Source organism: Condylostylus longicornis, unplaced genomic scaffold (genome assembly GCF_029603195.1).
Source record: "Condylostylus longicornis isolate FDR11 unplaced genomic scaffold, ASM2960319v2 ptg000002l, whole genome shotgun sequence".
NCBI classification, from domain to species: domain Eukaryota; kingdom Metazoa; phylum Arthropoda; class Insecta; order Diptera; family Dolichopodidae; genus Condylostylus; species Condylostylus longicornis.
In genome coordinates, this window is record NW_026577971.1 from 1480054 (window position 1) to 1504829 (window position 24776).

At 25.2% G+C, this 24776-nt stretch overlaps 1 protein-coding gene across 3 annotated transcripts in view; it reads left to right on the plus strand.

Moving 5' to 3' along the window:
- LOC129605414 (homeotic protein spalt-major) overlaps positions 1 to 20802 on the plus strand; it is a 38922-nt gene extending 18120 nt beyond the window's left edge. Inside the window, exons 2-5 of one of the 3 annotated variants that reach the window (XM_055515193.1) lie at positions 14885 to 19285; positions 19468 to 19547; positions 19751 to 19837; positions 20162 to 20802. In XM_055515193.1, coding sequence (XP_055371168.1) covers positions 14885 to 19285; positions 19468 to 19547; positions 19751 to 19837; positions 20162 to 20191 — 4598 coding nt within the window. In that variant the 3' untranslated portion in view covers positions 20192 to 20802. Of the gene's footprint in view, positions 1 to 14884; positions 19286 to 19410; positions 19548 to 19750; positions 19838 to 20161 lie in introns of all 3 variants that reach the window. The other 2 variants (XM_055515173.1, XM_055515184.1) reach the window with 2 other exon arrangements.
- The last annotated feature ends 3974 nt before the right edge of the window (positions 20803 to 24776 follow it).

The window sequence follows — 24776 nt, forward strand, 5'->3', positions numbered from 1 at the left end:
TAAACAGAAAACCTATCACATAGGAAATGAGATCTACGCAGTTATAAATTGTTGTTACATCCAATCTAATAATAATTCGATTTCAATTTTATATGTTTTGAAGTTCTATAATTTCTCGTATATACGGTAAACATATTAATTGTCATTCTCATACTGTTCTCATACATTATTTTCCAAAATCGAATATTTAAAAAATACAGAACTAATATTGTATACCAATAAGATAACCCGCAATATTAAAAATTCCTTAATAGAAACGAAAAGAATTTCATTTTAACTTTTGTTTAAAAAATTTTTTTTTTAAAATAAAAATTAATTAATCTAAATCTATCAAATAAATTATTATTAAAAAATATGAAAATTTATAAAAAATATTTTTTCTTAAGAATTTAAATTAAAAAAAATTTGTTTTTTTTGTGTATTCTAGAAAAATTTCTTAGTCACATTTACGGGAGAAAAAAAAATTTTTTTTTGTTGGTTTTTTCAATTTTTTTTTTTTTCGCTTTAAATTTTTACGTTTTTAACCTAAATAATGAATGAGTGACTGAATGAATGGATTAATATTTAGACTATCTATATAGCAATTTTCAAAAATTGACGTGAGTTAGTAACGAATACAGATAAAAGTGTAAAAACCTGTGATATATGTGTATATGCATGTACATTATCGTATACGGTATGTGTTCATAAATACGTACACACACACATTTGTTTATAAAGAGCTGACGATGAAGAAAAAAAAATATTGTTGATATTACAAAAAAAAAAAAATATTTTATGCATATTTAATATTTTTGTTATTTATGAATAATAAATTTAAATATTTATTAATTTATAAGATTTATTTGATAAAAAAAAAATTTAATTTACTTAATACGATATTTGAATGTTTATAATGATGTATGTATGTATATGGCTACGTGTGTAGAGGCTACATATGCTGTGCTAGACTTGTCACGAAACGGTTTTTTGTCTTTTTTTTGTTTTTTGCTTTATTAGTCGCCGGGTTCGAATTTTCACATTATGAAACTTGTTTTTTTTGTTATTATTTTGTTTTTGTTATAATTTCATCTTTTAATTTTAATTCCTAAACACTTTTGAATTTATAATAAGATAAATTAATCATTTTAATATTATTTTTATTTTTAATTTTTGCTTTATTCATTTATTTTATCGTTAAAGCTATCATTTTAATATAAAATATGATATATTAGTCATATCGTATATTTTTATGTACATATTTATATGTATACGGTGATATACATATTAAATATTATGATATATAATTATTATTAGAAAAGAATTTTAGTTTACTAATATAGGTAACGATTATAGGAGACGATTATAAAGTAAATTTATTTTAAAATAGTTACCAAATTATTCAACTGAGGGCTATTATTATTAAGGGTATTTTAATGTAAAAGATTTAATATTAGGTATAGAGAGCTTGAAATAGCTGCACGCATTAAAATACGCCTACTTAACACTTAAACTCTGAGGGTGCATAAAATCATGATTACGGTAAAGTGAAATGCTGAGATAAGTATATGTAAGATTAAGAAATTTCAGTGGAAATCATGTTAATGTCTTCAAAAAAAAGTTGATTCGTCGATTCTGAAAAATTCAAATTGATAGCTCTTAATTTTTTATGATAATGAATAAAAATGAGGAGAAAATTAATTTCTCTATCACATTATTCACATAATTATAAGCAAAATTAAAGTACTATGGAAAAACTAATTAATTATTTGGAAAATTAAAGAACTTACGACCAGATAAGTGTATGACCAGAAGCGGTTTAAGAAAATTATTGTAATGTTGAAGAATCAGTTGCGAATTTTCATCGAACTTTTGATAAGTCACTGACTTTGGATGATTTTTTACCTAAATGACATCAAGGGGTTTTGTATTAAGTTGAGGTGCCAGAAGCCCGAAAACCGAAAAGGCTTCTAAACATCATCTGAAAAAATGTGCATTCAATAACTGACGTTCAAACTAATAACTGTGTGACCTTCTCGAAGAGGCTCGAATTTATATTGAAAATCGGTGTTAAGAGAATGATTTTTAGTTTAAGTTTTCACAACTCAACTAGGAATCACAATAAATATTCTCGGGTCGATTTGCTTTATCATCTCATATCATTAAATCGAAAAATTTATTTAATATTTTGCATATTATTAGTAAAATTAATTTATAACATTAAACACAAATTTTTCTTTTTAGAAATAATCGGAAATTTTATAAGTAATTTCATCGAAGTTCTCAATATAAAAATATTCTCTCAATAAAAAAATATTCTCTCAATATAAAAATGTATATATAACTCTTAAATACCGGAATAATTTTACTCTTTGGATAATAATATTTGAATTGGAATTTTGTAAGAATCTACTTACATAAATTATTCGCTCTCTTTTGTATATTAAAATGAAATATTTTTCTCGGCTATGCTATAAATTTTAAAATAAATATTAAAATAAATTTTTAAATACATAAGTATTTTTTTTTTTGTTTCATTTAATATGATATAATTGTGTTGTTTCCAACTCATTAACAAAGATTATTTATATGATGGAATAATGATTTTTTTGAGGATTTTGGGAGTTTTTTTTTTGTTGGTTATTTATGAAATTAATTAAGATATATTACACACATTAATTATATATAATACATAAGTATATTATAATATGAATATTTTTTTTTTTATATTTTAATTTAATTAGTAAATTAATTTTCAATTTTTTATTAGTTTTTTTTTTTATTTTTTTGGAGAAAAAGTATTGAGTTACCAAAGAGAATCACCTTATAAGATTTTGTTATATTGTTAATTACTTGTTCAAATGGCAATATAAATTTAATATTTATTTTAAAATATTTGTTTAATTTTATAATTTTTTTTATTTTGGTTAAAAGTTATTAAAAAAGCAGTTTACTTACATCCATATGAATTTATTATAATAAAGATTACATATAATTAGTTGTATTTGAATAAAAAGATAGCCATTATTAATTTTTTAATTTACATTATTTATTTTTTAATTTATATTTTTTATAATTAGTTGCTAAAAATCTGCAATAAATTTAAGTTAGAATGAAAAATTAATTAAATTTTAATTTTGAGTTGTTTACTTATTCGGTTTTGACAGAGAAGTCGTTTGAAAAATTTTCAATTATTGGGTATTGGAAAGAAATAATGTTCTGAGTGGAAAATTATCTCTTTCTGAATAACGAGTTGGAGTCGATCAATAAACTAAGAATTTGAGCCGGCTTTAATTAAGTAAGTCTGATCATCGGTCCTTTAACCGAAGGGTTTCGAGTTCAAACTTCGGTCAGGTCACTACTTATAAAAATTATATTCAATATAATAAGTATAGCTTTTAATATACAATATTTATGAAATAACAAAGTGGTATACAAGTAATTTTTATATATTCGAAATTAATTTGATATTAAAAAAAAAAAAACCAAGGGAAATAAATAATAAATATTAACAACAATAGTTGTATGATGTTAGTCCCTATACTCCTCGTAGGAGTGGAAAAGGAAAAAAAAATTAAGTAAGTCACGGTAATTAGATTGGAATTACTTTAATAATTTAATAATTTTTCGTTCTTTAATGCAAGTAAATACTTACTATACATACTTTTACAGTTATAAATAAATACCCTGAAAAAACAAGTTACTATTTTGATAGCCAAAAGACATAACAACTTTATATCTGAAGTTGCCAAAAAGGAAAACTATAAAATAAGCAATATGTCTGCTTCCATATTGATTTGTGACATACAAAATGTGTAGCTAGATTTTATGACTATGTACATATATTTTTAATTGATCTTGTGAGATTCTTCATGTACACATGTCAAATAAAACATTTTTAAAATTATTATGTAACATTGAAAATTTTCGTAAATATTATGACTGTTCCTGCAACAGAACATATTCACTTATAACTCTCACTGTAATGCTTGAGCAGAAATAAAATATTGCTGCTATAGCTAAAATATATGCTGACAATTTGGTTAATTTATATAGCTATCTTTTTCTGTAAAATATGATCTGGAAGCGGGATGACTCAATCAAGTTACATAGTCTTGACTAAAATTGTGATAACAATAAAATTTAATACTATGCATCGGCAATAATCTACGGGTCTGAGTAAAGAATACGACTTGTATTTTTGTAGTGCATAATTATAAAACATGGCAAAAAATATGGCAGACGTATAGTACTTAATAGGTATTCTCGAGTGCAAAAACGACATTTTTAAACAATTTCGAATCAAATTATGTAAACTGTGCTCTTAACTCTATAAATTGCTCTAAACTCTATAAAATTAATTTAATTAAAAAATTTTTTAATATTAGTCGACATTAATATTAGTGTGAAGTAAAGGTCGTCTCCATTTTAAATTTTCACTTGTGTTTTCACTTTTTTTAACCCAATTATGCACTTTACTATCGTAATAAATCTATATTTTATTACAATATGAAAGATTCACAAAAAAAAAACCTTAAAAAATTTAATTACTTACTTATTAGGTTTGTCTTTTATTTTTTATTAAAAAAATTTCCCTCTTCTCGCTTATCTTTTTTAAAATTTCAAAAAAAAATTAATAAAATTAATTTTTTCATTTTAGTTTTTTTATTATTATCAAAATTAGAGATTATTAGACTTTTAAAAACAAAAAAATTAAATTTTTGCGTGCTTTATTGAGATTTATAATCTTCATCGCAGAAATGTAATAAAAAAAAAATGTCAAATTTTTTTTTACTACATTTTCAAAGTAATTTACGAAATTAAATTAAAATTTTTATAAAAAGAAGAAGACAGTCATTAAATTTTTCACTTAACACTTTTATATTAATAAGTAAGTAATTATATAAAACACATACATGCATATATATCTTAATAATTTATTATGCATACTAATTTAATTTCAAAGTTTGTCACTACAAATTTTTTTTAGTTTTTTTATAATATTAATTATATTTTATAGTTGCTTATCATATAAAACACTAAATATGCGCGTTTCTTATACCCTGCACTCTGCAACTCCGTTATAGAGTTTGTAATCACTTGAAGAAGTCATCTACATGATGCCTTGATTTAGACATGTCCGTCTCTCTGTTCGATCGCACGATGATTCAAAAAACTAATAAAGGAAATACAACCAAACTTTCACAATTTCCTTCCTTTGAGCCAAGAACGAGCCCTATTATAATTAATGTGCATCCAAATACATTCTATATATCCTCTAAAAATTTTAATGAGATGACTGCAGCAGGTCGGGTGGATGTCATACAACACCAAAACAAAATTTTATATATTTGGAAAAGTAATAAAGTACGATTTATGAAATTTGGCAGTCGTGTGTTCAATTATAGGTCAAACATATTAGTGAAGTTTCTATAGAATAATTTTCAAAGGTTCGAGTAATTGTTATATAACATTGAAAGGTGAAGGGTATAATTCGATCGGTTTATAGCGACTGAAACGCTTTTACTTGTTTATATTTTTACTTAATTTATATTAAATAAATAATTAAATTTTTAGTAATTTTCATAAAATACTTAAGTATACTGAATTTTATATTTTATAATTCTGTAATTTAAGTACTTAATAATAATTTCAAGTTTCATAATTAATGCCATTTGAATTTGTTATGTATATATGGTAATTAATAATTAAATTTATTTTAATGAATAGTATTAATATAATAAAATGATTTTTGAAGAATAAGTTTCTCTAAAAACTTATCTATGAATAATTTTTTAACACATTTTATGTAAGAGATTAAATTAGATATGATTGTCATTATGAAATATTATGGAAAATTTTTGATTCAAATATGAAAATAGAAATTATTTTTAAAAAAAATTTTCATGTAACATAAATAATAACTTACTTTCGACGGTCAATGAGAACGACAACTATAACGTAATCAGTTGATATTGGTGAAACATCGTTCAATGGGAACGACAATATTCAACGACCTGTTTAGATTAAACAAAGAATACCATTGGTGAACAATGATTTTACAATATAGCTTAGACACATTTATTTGATAGGTTCGTTTATACAAAAGATCATCTCCGTTTTTGATTATTTATAAATTGAAAAACAGGTCGACAACCAATTGTGTTTCAGTGTCACTATGTTCCGCCTGTCAAACACACCTGACGGCACCGAAAATTTATTTTTGTAATATATATGCAGTCGTTGTCAATATCATTCTCATTGAGCGTTGAGGGTTAACCCACTTAAGTGGGTCTCAAAAAAATCCAATTTTTTTAAGCACTTATCCGAGTAGAGCTCTTAACCGAAACCGTATAATTGCACAAATAAAAGCAACTAACCGGGTTTTCAATAATGTACATACATTGTAAATGGCAAATTATTGTTTTTGACATTTTCATCACATTTATATTTTAAAAGTTTTATGGCAAAAAATCGAATATAGCACAAATTGTTGTGATATATAAGATATGGTGTGGCAATAAATTTTAATTGGCAAATGGGTTTTAATTTACTCCTTATAATTTAACTATTCTAATCGGTCTCTAATATGAAATCTTTTGCCTTTATAAGATTACATTTATGATTGAAGATAGCTTATTCCAAATTAATTTCTAGAAAATATTCATGGAGTATATAGATGCTGCCTAATTTATTTAATTTTGTTTAATTTGCCCAGTGCTACATACATATTATATGTATATTTTAAGCGAGAATTTTTTTTTGGCTTTGTTAATTTTGCAATTTTATTAAAAATGATATTTTTTTTTTATTTGATTTACTTTTTTATAAGTATGCACATTGTGTATATATATATATATATATAAAATTCATAAAAAAAAAAATTTTGGCTCAATTACAAATCATCATTTTTAAAATAAGTATGCGCTTATAATGACTGTAGGTAAATAAGTATGTGAATCCCATATTATTTGATAAAAAAAAAATATTCCCTGAAAAAATGCCATTTTAAAAATATTTTCTTTTATATAAATATTATGTACATACCTACACTATATTTATATATATACTTATATGTATACGTGTAAAAAATAAGTGAAAATATCAACTGAAAATGAGGTTATGTACATTAAAATTCTTTAAAAATATACGAAAAAAAAAAAAAAAATTTCATTGTGGTTTTCATTTTAATTTTTATTGTTTTTGGTTTTTGCCACATCGATTATTAAAATATTTGTTAAATGTACTTTTTGAACTTTAATTCACCATTTTTGTATAAATTCATAACATTTTTTTTATTATTGTGTGTATAAGTATGTTCCTGTATATATGTATATACATACATGTAAAATAATAATAATTACATAAATTATAAAATGTACTTAAAATATATTTTGTAAATATTTTCGTCATATTTGTTCCAAATTTTTTTGGTTTTATTTTAAATTTTTTTATTATTTTTTATTTTAAAAAAAAAAATTCTTTTCGTTTATTATTAAACAAAAATATTGTTTTTTTTCTGTTGTTCTTCTTTTAATTTTTCAATTTATTTTTTTATAATAAATTGAGACAAAAAAAAAATTCCAAAATTACAAAAAAAAAATTTTTTTTTTTTGTAAATCATCCAAAAATTTACGAAAACGGAAAATAATTTTTGACAATTTTAATGAGATAAAAATTAATGGGAATAGACGAGAACATCATCGACCGACAGATATGCGGTAAAAAAATATAATAAGTATTGTATAAGAACCAAATAAATGTGTTTTATACATACATACATACGAGTATACGTTATGTACGCGCTTGTATAAATATTTGTAATAAAAAAAAACACCAACGCAAAAAAGTAATTATTATTGTCTGTAAAATTAAAATTGTTGGCGAAATTATTAATATATATATGTACTTGTATATGAAAATAAATAATTAAATTAAAAATTACTTATGGGTGTAATAAAAAAATTTTTGATTATTATTAACAAGTACAAAAATTTTCAGTATATAATCGGAAGTAAGTATATAGATAGTAGGCCATAGGGTAATATGCATACTACAGAGGTATTATAAACGAACTAATTAAGAAATTTTGATAGGTAGAATCAATAAGAATATTAGGAATGAATTAATAATTAGTAAGCGGTTGACATTCGGATTTGACAATTTTTAGGTTATTTTAGAGTTCATCTGAATTCAAATTAATTTATATTCTTACAACTAAATATATTTTGTGGTAAATTAATGAAATTATTGTTTTTTTATTTAATTTGTAATGTGTCATAAAAGTTATGCGCAGCATTCATAATGTTAAGATTTAAACCAAGCATTCTTCATTTATTTCGCGTTTAACTCAAACATTTTACAAAATAATGCATTTTTTTCGGCTGTCATATTGCTGTCATATATCATAAAAATGAAATTGGTCAATTAAAGAGTAATAGGTTCCTGAATATTGCGACTTCTAAATATCTAAATGCTAATTATAGAATGCCATTCTTTAAATTCTCAATCAACATCGTACCATCGGCCACGTCAATAACACTTATTTATAGTTATTTCTATTTTATAGTGATACACCCTGTATGTACCTACAAATTATATATATTATATAAAAAACAAAAATATTCAAATATAATTGAATATTTAATAAAAAAAATTAAATATAATTGTGAAATGAAAAATAAAGAATTTTTTTGATATTTTTTTTTTTTATATTTTGTTCCTGTATCATAAAGGAAAAAGAAAAATATTAAAAAGTATTTAAATTATATTATAAGTATGAGGTTAATTTTTTTTATAAAAATTAAATAAAAAATTTATATTATAAGAATATAAGAGTTTAAATCGTATTAATTCAAATACATAATTTAAAAAAAAAAATATTTGATTTTTATTAACAAAGGAAATAAATTGAAAAATTATTTTTTTTTTTATTATAATTAATTAAATAAATGGCGTTTATATTTATGAATTTTATTACAATATATTAAAAAAAAAACTTTAATTGAGGATAATGTGCTTATTATACAAAAAAAAAAAATTGGTGTTGCCGACATAACACATAACCGAACTGACGACACATAACCGATCTGACGACACATAACCGACCAAAACAATATTTTTCCTAATTTTTTAAGCTCGAATATAAATTTAAAGTTATTGTAGTAGAAGGGTTGCACAAGATTTTTCAAAATTTCTTTTATACTTTTCAAATTTTGAATTTCTGCTAAATTTCAAAGCATCTAGTTAATATGCATACTTACATATGAAAAAATGTTAATTTGATCCGATTGTCCTGAAAAGTTTTCGAATTAGTATCGGTAATGAATAGTATTGTAATATAAAATTATAAGGAATACCATATCTGAAACATAAAAAAGTCTAGAAAATTCGAAAATAATTTTTTATGCCATGTCAAGTTGATCGTAGCAATTTTCAAGTTTTCTGCCCCTATGATTTTTTTAAAAAAATTTTCCTGCTATTGTCACGGAATTATTTACGATGTCAATTGCTCTCTTGTTATGTATAAAATGCGGTCGGTAATAAAAACATTACGCAGTTTTATTTATAAAATAAATAAGTAAATTATCTATTATTAAAATTTTAGGAATTAAAAAACACCTATATAATAATTTAATAAATTTAACCCATTAAATTTCATTGGATTTAAATTTATTTTTATATTTTTTTTCAAATTATATTGGCCAATATAACAATTAAAAAAGAATTTAATTTTAAAAATTCAGAAATTACAATTTAAAATTAGAAAAAAAAGGGTAAAAATACAAGATTTGAAAATATGCAAGATTTAATTATTTATAAATCTAACAATAATTAATATTTTTACAAAAAGTTTTTTTTTTATGAAATAATATTATAAAAATTAGTAATTTTTTATTGCTAAATTACCTGGTTTATAATGAGAAAACTCCACGCATATGAAAATTTATTAAGCGAGATTAAAAGATTATTGAAATCAAAACTGACTTACACGGCTGTGTCAATGAAAGGCACCTTATAATATTCTCCAGATCATTAATTTTAAATTCCGGGTAAAATTTAAAGGTAACTTGGCTTTTATGTTGAAAATTTTGCGTGACAGAAGAGAGACACTATTTTGAACGGTTGGTGTACATTTTTGTAAGTTATTGAAGAAAAAAATTTGATATAAAAACATTTGAAACACTTTATTTTTCTCCCTAATTCGAAAATCAGATCAGGTAACATGATAAACCATATATTAAATTGAAGATCAGTTGATAAGGTCGCCATCTGTGTTAAAATTGGAATGTTATCTGTGTTAAAATTGGAATCTGTGTTAAAATGGTTCAATGTTACGTCATCTAGAAAATTAAAATTTTTTAAAAATGAAAAATTAAAATTTCAAATTTTTCGAAATTTAAAGTCATATCATTCCGAAATTTGAACAGATTATAAATATTTGAACAGATTATAAATTCAAGACAAAGCCCTCATTCAGAAGTTTTCAAATCAGTTTTAGTAATGAATCTATCCGACGTAGAGACTGAGTAGTACTTAACATTTCAAAGAGTAAAAATTTAGTTTAAGCGCCTGTAACTCCGAACCTGTTGAGCTGTGAACATTGTTTGAGCACATGAGCGCTAACACAATGGTATATAGAAGCGCATTTAGATACGAACACCCTAAATAAATTTGATTTATATACGGCATACGGTTCAATTCTTAATAATAATTCTAAGTCAATTCTTATAAAATTTGTAATTTCCGGGATCCATGAATCATAAGTTAATTAATACAAAATAAAATATAGTTTATTAATATTTATTTTATGAAAATGAATCACATTCCAATAATTAAATTAGTTAAAAATATTACATTTTAAAGTTTGTCCGCCTTCATATTTTTTATTGTTATTTTGTTTTTGTAATAAATTTATTTGAATTTTAACTACAGCGCCGGCATATTAAGTGTATACATACTAAAACCGTATATCATTATACCCTGCACTTCGTGAAGGGTATATTAACTTTGGTATGGAGTTTGTAACTACTTGAAGGAGTCACCTGCGGTATGGACATATATATATATTCTTGCTCAGCGTAAAATTCTGCGTTGATTTAGACATGTCCGTCCGTCCGTCCGTCCGTCCGTCCGTCCGTCCGTCCGTCCGTCCGTCCGTCCGTCCGATCGCACGATAACTCAAAAACGAATAATGCAATCGACACCAAACTTTCACAAGTTGCTTCTTTTGTGCCAAGGACGAACCCTATTGTTATTGGACCAATTCGGACAACGGGTTCGGGTAGCTGCCATACAACTCAAAGAGTTTATTTTAATTATTTCAAAAACTAATAAAGGTACAAATGTAAAATTTTGTATACATGTGTCCAATTATATTCTACATATGCTCTAAAAATTCTAATGAGATAGCTGTACCGGTTCGGGTGGCTGCCATACAACTCCAAAAGCAAATTTTTTATAATCGGCAAAATAATAAAGTCAGATTCATGAAACTTGGCAGTCGTGTGTCCAATTATAGGTCAAAGATATTTCTGAAGTTTTGGTGAAATTGCTTGACAGGTTCGAGTGGCTCCCATACAAGTCCAAAAGCTTATTTTAAATATTTGGAAAAATAACGAAGTTAGATTCATGAAACTTGGCAGTTGTGTGTCCAATTATAGATCAGATATATCTGTGCAGTTTTAGTGGAATTGCTTGACAGGTTCGGGTACCTGCCATACAACTCCAAAAGCTAATTTTAAATATTTGGAAAAATAATAAAGTCAAATTCATGAAACTTGGCAGTTGTGTGTCCAATTATAGATCAGATATATCTGCGAAGTTTTAGTGGAATTGCTTGACAGGTTCGGGTACCTGCCATACAACTCCAGAAGCTAATTTTAAATATTTGGAAGAATAATCAAGTCAGATTCATGAAATTTGGCAGTTGTGTGACCAATTATAGATCAGATATATTTGCGAAGTTTTAGTGAAATTGCTTGGCAGGTTCGGGTACCTGCCATACAACTCCAAAAGCTAATTTTAAATATTTGGAAAAATAATAAAGCAAGATTCATAAAACTTGGCAGTTGTGTGTCCAATTATAGGTCAAAGATATTTCTGAAGTTTTGGTGAAATTGCTTGACGGGTTCGAGTGGCTCCCATACAAGTCCAAAAGCTTATTTTAAATATTTGGAAAAGTAATAAAGTTAGATTCATGAAACTTGGCAGTTGTGTGTCCAATTATAGATCAGATATATTAGCGAAGTTTTAGTGGAATTGCTTGGCAGGTTTAGGTACCTGCCATACAACTCCAAAAGCTAATTTTAAATATTTGGAAAAAAAATAAAGTCAGATTCATGAAACTTGGTAGTTGTGTGTTCAGTTATAGGTCAGACATATCCGTGAAGTTTCTATAGAATGGTTTCACAGGTTTGAGTAATTGCTATACAACAATGAAAGGTGCAGGGTATAATTCAATCGGTTCATACCGACTGAAACGTTTTTACTTGTTTTTAATTTCTTTCGTGCTAAACGTTTAAGTTTTTCTTACTTAGAAAATCTTTTCAAAAAAAATTAGTACTCGTATGATTTTGGATTATTTGGGACTTTTTGAACTATAAGTTATTGCCATCTTTTGTGTGGGAACTGTTATATTTGATTAAGTTATACTCATATAAATTCTTTATTGTATTTTATAATATTTATTGCCATTATAAAAAAAATAAAAATTTTCCAAAAATGGCATTTATATTTATAAATCATAACATTAATTTTGAAAAATAACTAAAATATTTAAAATAAAATAGAAAAAAATTATTATTAAGACATAATTTATTAATTATATAGTTACGTATACATATGAAATTATGTATAACGTATACATATGAAATTATATATTGTATAACAGATATCTGTTATAAATTTATAACAGATATCTGATAAATATAATTTTAAATAAATAATGCGGGTTATTATTTTTTAATTGGATTAAAAAAAAATTTAAATCTAATTAAAAAATTGTGTTATACATTTGGGTATAACATCATTATATCTAAATGTATAACATACCTATATTTAGTTTATATGTGTACATTGTGTTATCATATAGTTAAAAAGAAAAAAACTTTATTTATAATATTATATTACAAAAGTATACATAATATTATAGTAAACTCTAGCAACTTCCCTCTCTGATGATGACCTCCTTCATCATTGATTCTTTCAAAAAAAAAAAAAACAACATCTCTTTCGCTCTATCTCACTTTGTTTATGTTTTTTTTTTTTTGAAACACATATTGAAGTCTAAATAGTATAACATAACGCAAAACAAAAATATATAAATATGGTGTGTATATATGAGCACAATTTTTTTCTATTAATTTTCCAAAAAGGTGCTAAGAAACATTTTATTCCTATATTAAGATTTTAAATAGTCAACAAGAATATTACTACTTAATTTAAACCAATTACAAGTTTACACGTATAGTTACACCTTAAATAACATGAATAATGTTATAAAATATATACATTTCTGGCAACACCACCATTATGATATATAAACCTGTATTCTATACAATGTACTGTATGATGTACCTATCTTACGTATATTATTTGTTTCTACCTACATGATATGCACATATAAATCTGAAAGATATTATATTTTGTATACAGTTTAGGTATATATATACATATATATATATATATATATATATATATATATATATATATATATATTATGTAATTGTATATAAACATGTTATGTTATAGTAGGCATATATTTTAATTATATTTGAAATTTTGTAATCTAAATCGTATTTGATATAAATATTTAAAAAATGTATGACTTTTTTGATGATAGATTCAAAAGTATATGAGTTTTAACTCATACTAAGTATATGAGTTTTAAGAAAATTAACGTTAAATATGGTTACAGCCGTAACATAAGTACATTTGTGACGAAAATGTATGCGTTAAGAAATTTATTTTTTTTTAAATATAATTGTAACATACGCATACATTCAGGTAGCTATCGTATACAGGTGCTCAAAATGGACTCAAACTTGCAAATATATAATAATATGTATATAAGATTTACGTCATATCAATTTAATTGAAATTAATTATTTTAAATAAGTAGGTGCGTGCGTATCTATTGTAATTATTGTCGAAAAAAAACAAAAAATTTTTTTATATATGAATGCGTATATACGCGTTCCTGTCATACTCAATACGTTTGGTATTAATGTAGTTCGAACATAAATCTCGCATATGAAAGACATACTTTTAATTTAATGCTTATTTCAAGTATTGACTTAATCATTGCCCCCTCGTATACTCTAAAGTGTTATAACTTAATTTTATTTATTTTATCGTAATTTTTTGGGCTTTTTCCATGGTCAAATTAAATTAATTTTCAAATTGATAATTATTTTGCGTACAAATATAAAAATTCTTTTGCTTTTCTTGAATGCGAATTAAAACCTGCCAAATGCAATTTGGAAATAAGTGTGTCACGTGCGAATCCAAATTTGCATGAGGTTTAGTCTTCTTTCTTTTGTTTTCTTTAAGAAAATCCATTCATTTTTTTTACTCTTATTACTCTATATTCTTGCATTTAAGTGTTTTAGTTCTTTATTTTTCTTAATTCTTTAGAGCGTGCAATCTTTACAGTATCAAATATCTCTAATTCTGAAATAATTTTTAAGGCGCCGAAATAAATGTTTTGCTTCGCTGATTTTAATTTTATGTACTTAAATTGTCCTTCATTTTCCTAAAGAAGATGCATATATTTTGAGAGGAAATTAAAGAATAGTTATGAATATAATATATATTTAAAAAATTAGATAAAATTGTTAAAGTTTTTTAATGTTAGTTATATTTCTTGATAATGTTCAATTTTTTCTTTCTTATTTATTTACAGAAATTTCAAGCGATCAAGAAGAGAATGGTAGATCAAAATCCAATTCACCAATAATTGAATGCAGTAAATCAGCAAGTCCAATTCAATTAGAATCCCACCATACGTCAAAAATAACAGAAACAGTAACTTCTGATATAGAAGAAACTTTAGAAACTAATAAAATTTCAACACCATTAAATAATAATAATCATAATAAAAATATTAATAGTAATAACAATAGTTGTAACAATCATAGTATAGAAAGCGATCATAATCATAACAATAATATAGAAATTACATTAAGTCCAAATAAAAATTCAATTGCAACAAATAGTCCGATTCAAATAAACACCGCCGAAATGTTAGACACATTAGCTACATCATATAGAGAATTAGATAAAATTAATAATAAAACACCATCACCAGCTTTGGCTGATCAAAATAAAGTAGCAGATCATCCACCAACTTCATTGTTGGCGGGTGATGATGATGATGAAACCATTATGACCACTTCACCTATAGTTGATATTGAAAATAATAATACGGCGGAAATCAGTGTAGAAAAATCACTGAAAATTAGTAAGTCGGATTTGGTCAACGAAAGTGATAATTTCATTGAAAATGATAAAAAATTATCTGTAAATAATAATAACAATAATAGTAATATTGAAAATAATAATGGTAATAATGATAATAGTAATGATAACGAAAGTAATGATAATGGTAGTAGCATTAGTAGTAAAAATATAAATTTAACTAAGACTAGTAATTTTAATGAAAATAGCAATAATTTTGAGAAAAGCTTAGAACATAATAAGACAAATGGCGATGAAACTCAATCAGAAGACAAAATATTAGAAAATAAGAAGTCGTTATTAAAGGAGGAAAGTAAAATTACAATAAATAATCTAGAAAATATAGAGTCGGTGGACAAAGTAATTGATTCACAAAATAAAGATATAGTAATCAAAAAAGCATTAGCTAAAAATGACGCAAGTTCTCCACCTAAGTTAGGGGACAACTTTTCAATAGAACGGAGAAATTCTACAACAAATTCGACAGATGGAAAACAAAATCAACAAAGCACAAGCAGTTGTACAAGTCCATTACCTGGACATTTGCCATTGCCACAAGATTTTCCACAATTTCCTGTAGGAGGGCCAGTAACTCTTGAAGCAATACAAAATATGCAAATGGCGATAGCGCAATTTGCTGCAAAAACTTTTGCAAATGGTGGTAATGAAGCTACTAATGAAGCTGCAATGAAACAGTTAGCATTTTTGCAGCAAACGCTGTTTAACCTACAACAGCAGCAACTATTTCAAATTCAGTTAATTCAGCAATTGCAATCCCAGTTGGCTCTCAATCAGATGAATAAGAGTCAAAATGCCAGTGAACAAGATCAAGAGGAAGATCGTGAAATGGATGATGAAGATCGAGACAATAATGATGATTTACCAAACAGAAGATCTCAAAATCGTGGAGAAACCAATAGTTTAAACAAAAAGACTTTAAATGATGATCACATTTTGGAAAATGGTGAACAATTTAAGTCTAAAGATAAAGATGGAGAGGAAGACATAATAAATATGGAGGACGATGATGATGACGATGATGACAATGATGATAGTATGATAGAATTTAAGAAATTTAGACCAGATGAACCTCTTGAGTATGGAGAAATTCGATTACCGTATAGACTGGACGATAAGTATTTTTCAAAAGACAATGTACCGCTGCCATATGGCGGTCAGGATGAGAATCAACCATTGCCACCGTACGGTTCTGATTTAGCTTCAGCAATAATAACAAATCATGATAATCCTCCATCTCTGAACGAACCAAATTCTTTGGAGATGTTACAAAAGCGCGCACAAGAAGTACTTGATTCGGCGTCACAGGGAATTTTATCTGGAAATTTAGCTGATGAATTTGCTTTTGGCAAAGACAAAAATGGTGATAAAAATCGAAATGAACCATTTTTTAAACATAGATGTCGATATTGTGGTAAAGTTTTTGGTTCTGATTCCGCTTTACAAATTCATATCAGATCTCATACTGGCGAGCGTCCGTTTAAATGTAATGTGTGTGGCAGCCGTTTTACCACTAAGGGGAATTTAAAAGTTCATTTTCAGAGGCATGCTCAAAAGTTTCCTCATGTTCCAATGAATTCAACACCTATTCCAGAGCATTTAGATAAATTTCATCCGCCACTGTTAGATCAAATGTCACCAGATTCATCTCCAACTCATCAACCATCACAATTGCCAACACATATTCCAAATGTTCCTGTCTCATTACCTTTGTCATTCCCACCTGGAGCTGGTTTCCCAGGTTTACCTTCCATATATAGGCCACCATTGGATATTTTAAAGTCACTAGGACCATATGCGAATCCATTCTTTAGCGGATTACCACCAATGCCACCACCTCCAGGGATTCAACCACCACCACAGCAACAACCGCAGCAGCCTACCCCTCAAACAACAACTCCAGTTTCACAATCAAATACAGCTACGCCTTCAATATCTCCACCAGAAAAGTCACCTGTTGCTACACCTATTTTAAGAAAGGATAGTGAAGAAAGTCCAAAAGATTTAAGAAAGTCAGCATCACCTCCACCGACAGACAAGTCTAAAGAAGAAACACCCCCCGAGCCCATTAAAGATACTAGTATAGATGAACCTGTCAGTTTAAAAATTAAAGAAGAGAAAAAAGATGTGGATGAAGAAGACATTATACCGGTACCTACCCCAAAAAGACCGGCTAGTGCATCGTCACCCATTATATCGCGAGAGCCGCAAATACCACCACCACAGATTGTTCCAACAATGCCACAGCGATCCCCAACTCAACCTTTGCTTGCAATGCCACCACATAATGCGGCAGATTTACCGATGGGATCCGCTCATTTGCCTCCGTCACTCATGACACGAGAGGAACTTTTCGAACACCATCACCGGATGCAAATGAGTTTTCGGGGATCACCTGATCGCGGATCTCCAATAAGAAGTCCGGCCGGTATTCCTGGCTTACAACGTCCACCGTTTTTGGGTCCCATGAAACACGAGATGGCTCTTCTACCACGTCCGCATAGTAATGATAATTCATGGGAAAATTTTATCGAGGTCTCCAACACCTCAGAAACTATGAAGCTTAAAGAATTAATGAAAAATAAAAAACTAACAGATCCAAATCAATGCGTTGTTTGCGATAGGGTATTGTCCTGTAAAAGCGCTCTACAAATGCATTACAGAACTCATACAGGCGAGCGTCCATTTAAATGTCGTATTTGTGGACGAGCTTTTACTACTAAAGGAAATCTAAAAACTCACATGGCTGTGCACAAAATCCGACCACCTATGCGAAATTTCCATCAGTGTCCTGTATGCCACAAGAAATATTCAAATGCTTTAGTCTTACAACAGCATATTCGTTTACACACTGGTGAGCCCACAGATTTAACACCAGAACAAATTTCTGCTGCTGAAATTAGAGATTTCCCACCATCTATGATGCCAGGTGCACTTTTTAATCCATTTAATCCGTTTAATTTTGGAATGGGACCACAAAATGGACACATGGGCTCAGAATCTTCTTTAGGTGAACTAGACGACAATATGGACTGCAGTGATGATTTCGATGATGACATAGACGATGACCAAATTTCAAATGGGGATGACTCAGATCGCCCAAAATCAACAGAAGAAATCAAAGGAATGCTTTTTGAGCAGAAATTAAAAATTGGAAATAGCCTAGCAAATAAATCTGAAGCAAGTAATGGTTCTGCTCCAGGAAGTCCAATAAGTGTTTTAAATAAATCTTCACCAGTTCCATCAGATTTGTCTCAAGGTGCTTTAGATTTAACACCACGTTCAACTTCAATTACAAACAATACACAACCATTGTTAACAAAACCCTTACCATCACCAATCGCGTCTCAACCTCCAAGTTCTAAAATCGATAGACCAGAGTCATCTGAGAGTATTCAAAGGCCACCCTCACGACCGCAATCACATCATGATTTATTTAGAGAACAACAACATCAACGGGATCTTCAATTACAGCATTTTCATCACTTTCATCAACAACACCAACAACTTCAACAGCAACAACTGCAACTCCAACAACAACAGCATCCACAACATCAACAGCAGCCACAATCACATCCACAACCTTTACCACAAAATCCACAACAACAAATGCATCCTTTATCAAGTCAACCACCACCGCTACCACCGCCACCACACCTTACAAGTCCCGTTAATAATATAATGCCACAAAGACCACCATTTGGAATGTTTCCAAATCTACCGTTATTTCCACCAGGAATGAGTCAAACATCAAATATGTGTAGCGCAATGAATACTATTGCTCAGTCAGTAATGCCTGCAGCTCCATTTAATCCATTAGCTTTATCAGGTACGTAAATAGTTTAATTAATAGAACATTTTTTTAAACATAAAATTAATTAATTTTTTCATTTCATTGAACAAAATTTAATACTAACTTTATTTTGTTTTTTCTTTTAATTTAACTTAAAACAGGTGTCAGAGGTAGCACTACCTGCGGCATTTGTTTTAAAACATTCCCTTGTCATTCAGCTCTTGAAATTCATTATAGAAGTCATACGAAAGAGAGGCCATTTAAATGTTCCATATGTGATCGAGGATTTACAACTAAAGTAAGATTTCATTATTTTTTTTTTTATTGATTATAAAATAATTTTGGGTTGTTTTATAATAAACTTGCAGCTATTATATATATAATATATGTATATATATTATATATAATATATTTATTATATTATATTTATCTAGTATATTTAAGTTTCTTATCAATAGTACTTTTGAAATTAAAAAATAAAATTTTATTTTTATATTATAGGGTAATCTCAAGCAGCATATGTTGACGCATAAAATACGTGATATGGAGCAAGATGCTTTTAGAAATCGTGCTGTTAAATTCGAGTATGTAAGTGTTCTAAAACAAAAAAAATATATATATATTTTGAGATAATATATTAGTTAAAGTTATTCTGAGAATTTGTTTCTTATATAAGAATTATGTAATGAATTTACATTGCTAAAAATATCGGGTTCTCTACTTTGATTTTTAATGAATCCCGATAAAAACTTCAATTAGATTAATTTGCTTATAGTTAATGATTGATTTGATATGCCAGATTATTTGCCAGAATAATTCAAATTATAATATTGTATTTGTTCTTTCAATCACCTATACATTATATTTAGTTATACAATTTTTTTTTATTTTTCTATATTTTTCTCATTACAGATGAGGGGCTTAAAAGATGATTACGAATAATTTTAATCTAGTCATTTAAAATTTTTTAATTTTATTAATTTAAAACAGAAAAAAAAGACAAAAACTATATACATTATGAATTTTTACAATAATATTAATGACAATTTTAAATTAATTTAAAAAAAAAAAAATTTTTTGAATAATTTGCTAGCTTTAAAAATGAGCTACACGGAAGAAAATTTAATATTGTTTTCTGGGTTTAGCATATATCGTTCATAAATGTGCATTTTAACAGTTCATACCTTAAATCCCTTTCAATAATGTAACCGTATCCAAAGATACATTTTTTTTTTTATATGTAAAAGAATAAAATTAAGTGTGATTTTAAACTGTTATAATATTGATTAATATTATAATTAAAATATATATATATATGTATAAAAAATTAAATAAACCAACTTAAAATATAAAAGAATAATATTAAGGGATAAGTATAAAATTCAATAATAAGAATAATTCAATAAAATCAAATCAAATTCATCAGAAAGGAGACTGAATTTAAAGAATTAATAAAGGAAATCAAATGTTTTTTTTTTGTTTTCACATTAAGAAAAAATAATTAAATGTTAATAATAATAACAGTAATAATATAATAAAAAATATTATAATAGTAATTGACATGTTATAAATGAGATAATTACCATTATGTAAGTAAATATGCGATGCAATAACAATGAGTAAATAAATTTATTCAATTAAATAAAAATTGAATATATCAATTTAATAAATAATAATAAATATTTTAGTAATACAGAAAAATAAAATAGTGTAAACAGAAATGTTACACATTTTATAAAATTTGTTATATTGAGTGCAAAGGGTAATAATTAACATTTTATATATTATATAGGTATCGCAAAAATAGATGAGTTGAAAATAAAATTTTTTATTTAAAATTTTTTTACAAAAATATTTTCATATACATACATACACATAAAATTATATTGACAGGCTTTTCTTTTCGTCTTATTTTAAGCTATGAATTGAAAATAACATATAGTTTAATTAATATTGCATTATATATACAGATGGTGCTTTTAGTACTAAATATTATCATTATAAATTTTGTTTTTACACTCATCCTTTTTAACCTCTTCCATATTTGGATCATAAAAAATGTAAAAAATTTTTAATAATTTCCCGTCGAATAATCGACTGATTTAAGAAAAGTCAAAAAATTACACCATAACATCTAGTTTCCTAATTTCTCTAAACTAAAACAAAAAAATAATAACAAATGCATATCAACTGTATAACTAAAATGAGGAATGTCATAATTAAAAGATTGTCAAACAAATAAATTGTCAAACAAATTATAAGATACGTTTTGATTGATGATTTTTCATTAAAGAATTAAATATAATTTATAAAAATACGTGCAATATTAAAAAGATTTTTATACCCACAAATTTTATTTTTATGAAATTCAAAAAAAAAAATATTTGTATTTTGACGTACAACTATATATGTATACATAAATGTATATAAAATATATTTTATGTATTATTTTGTTGGATTTTTTATAGCTTGGAAAATTCTAATAATTCGATTTATTGATCATTTTTTTCTATACAATAATAATAATTTTTTAAATTCATTTTAATTTATACTTGAATATTGATAATAAACATTTTTAATATAAAACATTATCATGAAATTCAAATTAATTATGAAAGACACAAGTGACGCCATTTTAAATTTGAATATTAATTTGAAAAGTTTATTAGTATAACGCTACCATATTTATTATATAATTAATTATAAAATAATTAAAAAAAGAAAAAAATGATCTAATAATAAAATAATATTATTTTGAAAAATTTGACATTTCTATTGTCAGCAAATTGTCAAAAGTAAGAATAAAGACACTACAAATGAAAAAGTAAAAAAAAAAAAAATTAATAAAAAAAAAAAAATTGTGATATTATTAATTGTATGTTTTGTAAATTAAAAATAGAAAAAAAAAACATAAACATTGAAAATTAAATTAAATAAAATTTTAAAAAATAAATACAAAAATAAAATCAAAATTAAATAAACAAAAAAATCTTGCAAATTTATCAAAAAAAAAATTGTGAAAATTAAAATCTACTTATACTAAAAATAAAGAAATGTATTATGTAGTAAGTTTAAAATAAATAAATAATAAATAAATTTATTTATAATGAAAACAAAAAAAAGAAAACACACACAGGATACTTAGAACTTAAAAATTATAATAAAAGAAATAAAATAAAAGAAATCGTAAACGTGTAAAATATTAGTGAATAATTTAATAATTAAATTTTAAGTATATAAGGAATATAAGAATAATATAAATGTAAAAAATTAAAAATTAAAATAAAAATTATATATTAAATAAGAAAATTATAATTAAAAATAGATTTATATAATAAGCTCGTTCTAAGTATATTAACAATTAAAAAAATAATAAATTAAATATAGAAATTAAATATTATTCATATAAGTAAGTAATAGAAGTGTGAAAAACGAAAAGTTATTTTTAAAAATTATTTTATTTTATTAAAAATATTATTGATCTTTGTTTTACTTAAAATTTTTTTTAAATCGAATTATTTAGTAGTATGTTGCAATGAAAAATAGCAATTCAAAATTTAATTATCTTATAAAATTGCAAAAGAAAACAGGAATTTATAATTTTTTTCTTTATTATTTTTAACTTTACGTAATTACAAATAAATTATATTAAAAAAAATTAAAATTATTAATAATTTTTAAGTGTGAATTTATTAGCCCTATTATATTGCATATTATGTACTATGTAGAATAAAATAATTATAATGTAAAAAAAAAATAATTAACAGCAACAACAACAAAAGAAAACAAAATATAATTACAAAAATATATATATATAGAAATATTTAGAATATAGTTTTAGTTAATTAATTAGCTGATTATTACGTAAATTAAGAAATAGATATAAACACTTACTTATATACATATATAAATTAAAATTTAGTAATTATTATATTATAATGTATTTAAATAAAAAAAAAAAAACAAAAATTTGAAAAAAAAAAGAAAATTAAAACAAAATCGTATATAAGAAAAACAAAAAAAAAATATATAGATATATAAATATATATATATATATATATATAAAATAAATAAAAAAAAATTAATTAATTGATAAAAAAAAAGACCATTTTTTATTTCAATTTTGAAAATTTGTTAAATTTTTATATGCAGATAATTTATGAGTTTACAGTATCCTAGTCACTTACCTACGCAATTGAAAACCGAATGACGCACGAAACTGCCGGACAAAAGTATCTCACGATATCATGCACCAGCAGCCCTATGTTACTCCTGATTATAGGATTTGCTCAAGTTTATCCATAGCATCGTAATTTTTCGCCCTAGTGACGCTAGATCTATAGCTACTTTCGATCATTGATTTTACTGACTGTGGTTACGACAAACCGATTATCTTTTGCTACTATTATTTTTGCATGGTTGTGCAAGACCATATATTCTTCGTATCGACTAAATAGCTTTGGAAGTCTTCATTGTCGAAACCCGAGCAGGTGCGTTTTTTTTCACTCACCATCGCTTGAGTCCCTAATTAATTTTTTAAATTTTTTTTTTAATATTGCATTGATTACAAATTATACAAGGTACCATATTTTTTGACATTATTTTGACTTCTTGGATTGAAGTAGAAAAAAAAAATTTACGAAAAGGGGTGTTTTTTACTTAACCATTTATAATATAACCGTATATTATAATTTATATAATATACGAATCTAAGCAATTAAAACATAAAAGCCAAAATTTCTATATTGAAATAATATTTGTGAGTAAATTCCTATAAAAAGAGTTAATGACTATTAAATATCGAAAATAGTATTCTTAAGTAAAAATAATTAATGTATGTGCATAATTGATATTTGTTCTTAACCCTTTACTGGTTAACACAAATTTTTAAAAATTGATTTTTGGTATTATAAACTGATATTTGTTTTTTGAATCAAGCTTATTTAATAATTGTAGTTAAACCAGAATAGACTAGAATATCATTTTAGTCAAGGAAACAAATGTGTGTACATGTTCAAAAAATACACGGTAAGTATATTTAATTACTTATAACATTATATATACAAAACCATTCAAATTAACCTCTACGTAGTTATTTATAAAATTGATGGTATTAAACAAATTTTCAATATTTTGCGCTAATCAAAAACAAAAAAAAAAAAATTCTTATCAAATATGAAATTATTTAAAATCTTCATATTTGCAAAATTTTCCGGAATTATGCAACCATAACCATTAAAATAATGATGTTAATTTTATTTTTGATTTTTTTTTTTCTTTTATATATAAATTTTCCGTTTATCTGACACAAAATATTTTATATATGAATGTATGTGTTTTGTATATGTATGTAATCTGAAATGGTAGAATATTTGAATAACACAAAAATTAATACTTAGTAAAATAAAAATGTGTATTTAACAAAAAATATTGTAATTTGAATTTTATATTGAGCTTAAAAAAGCATACTATTTGTATTTACCGTATTATGTGTATGTACACACAACATCATCATGTGTGTACGTAT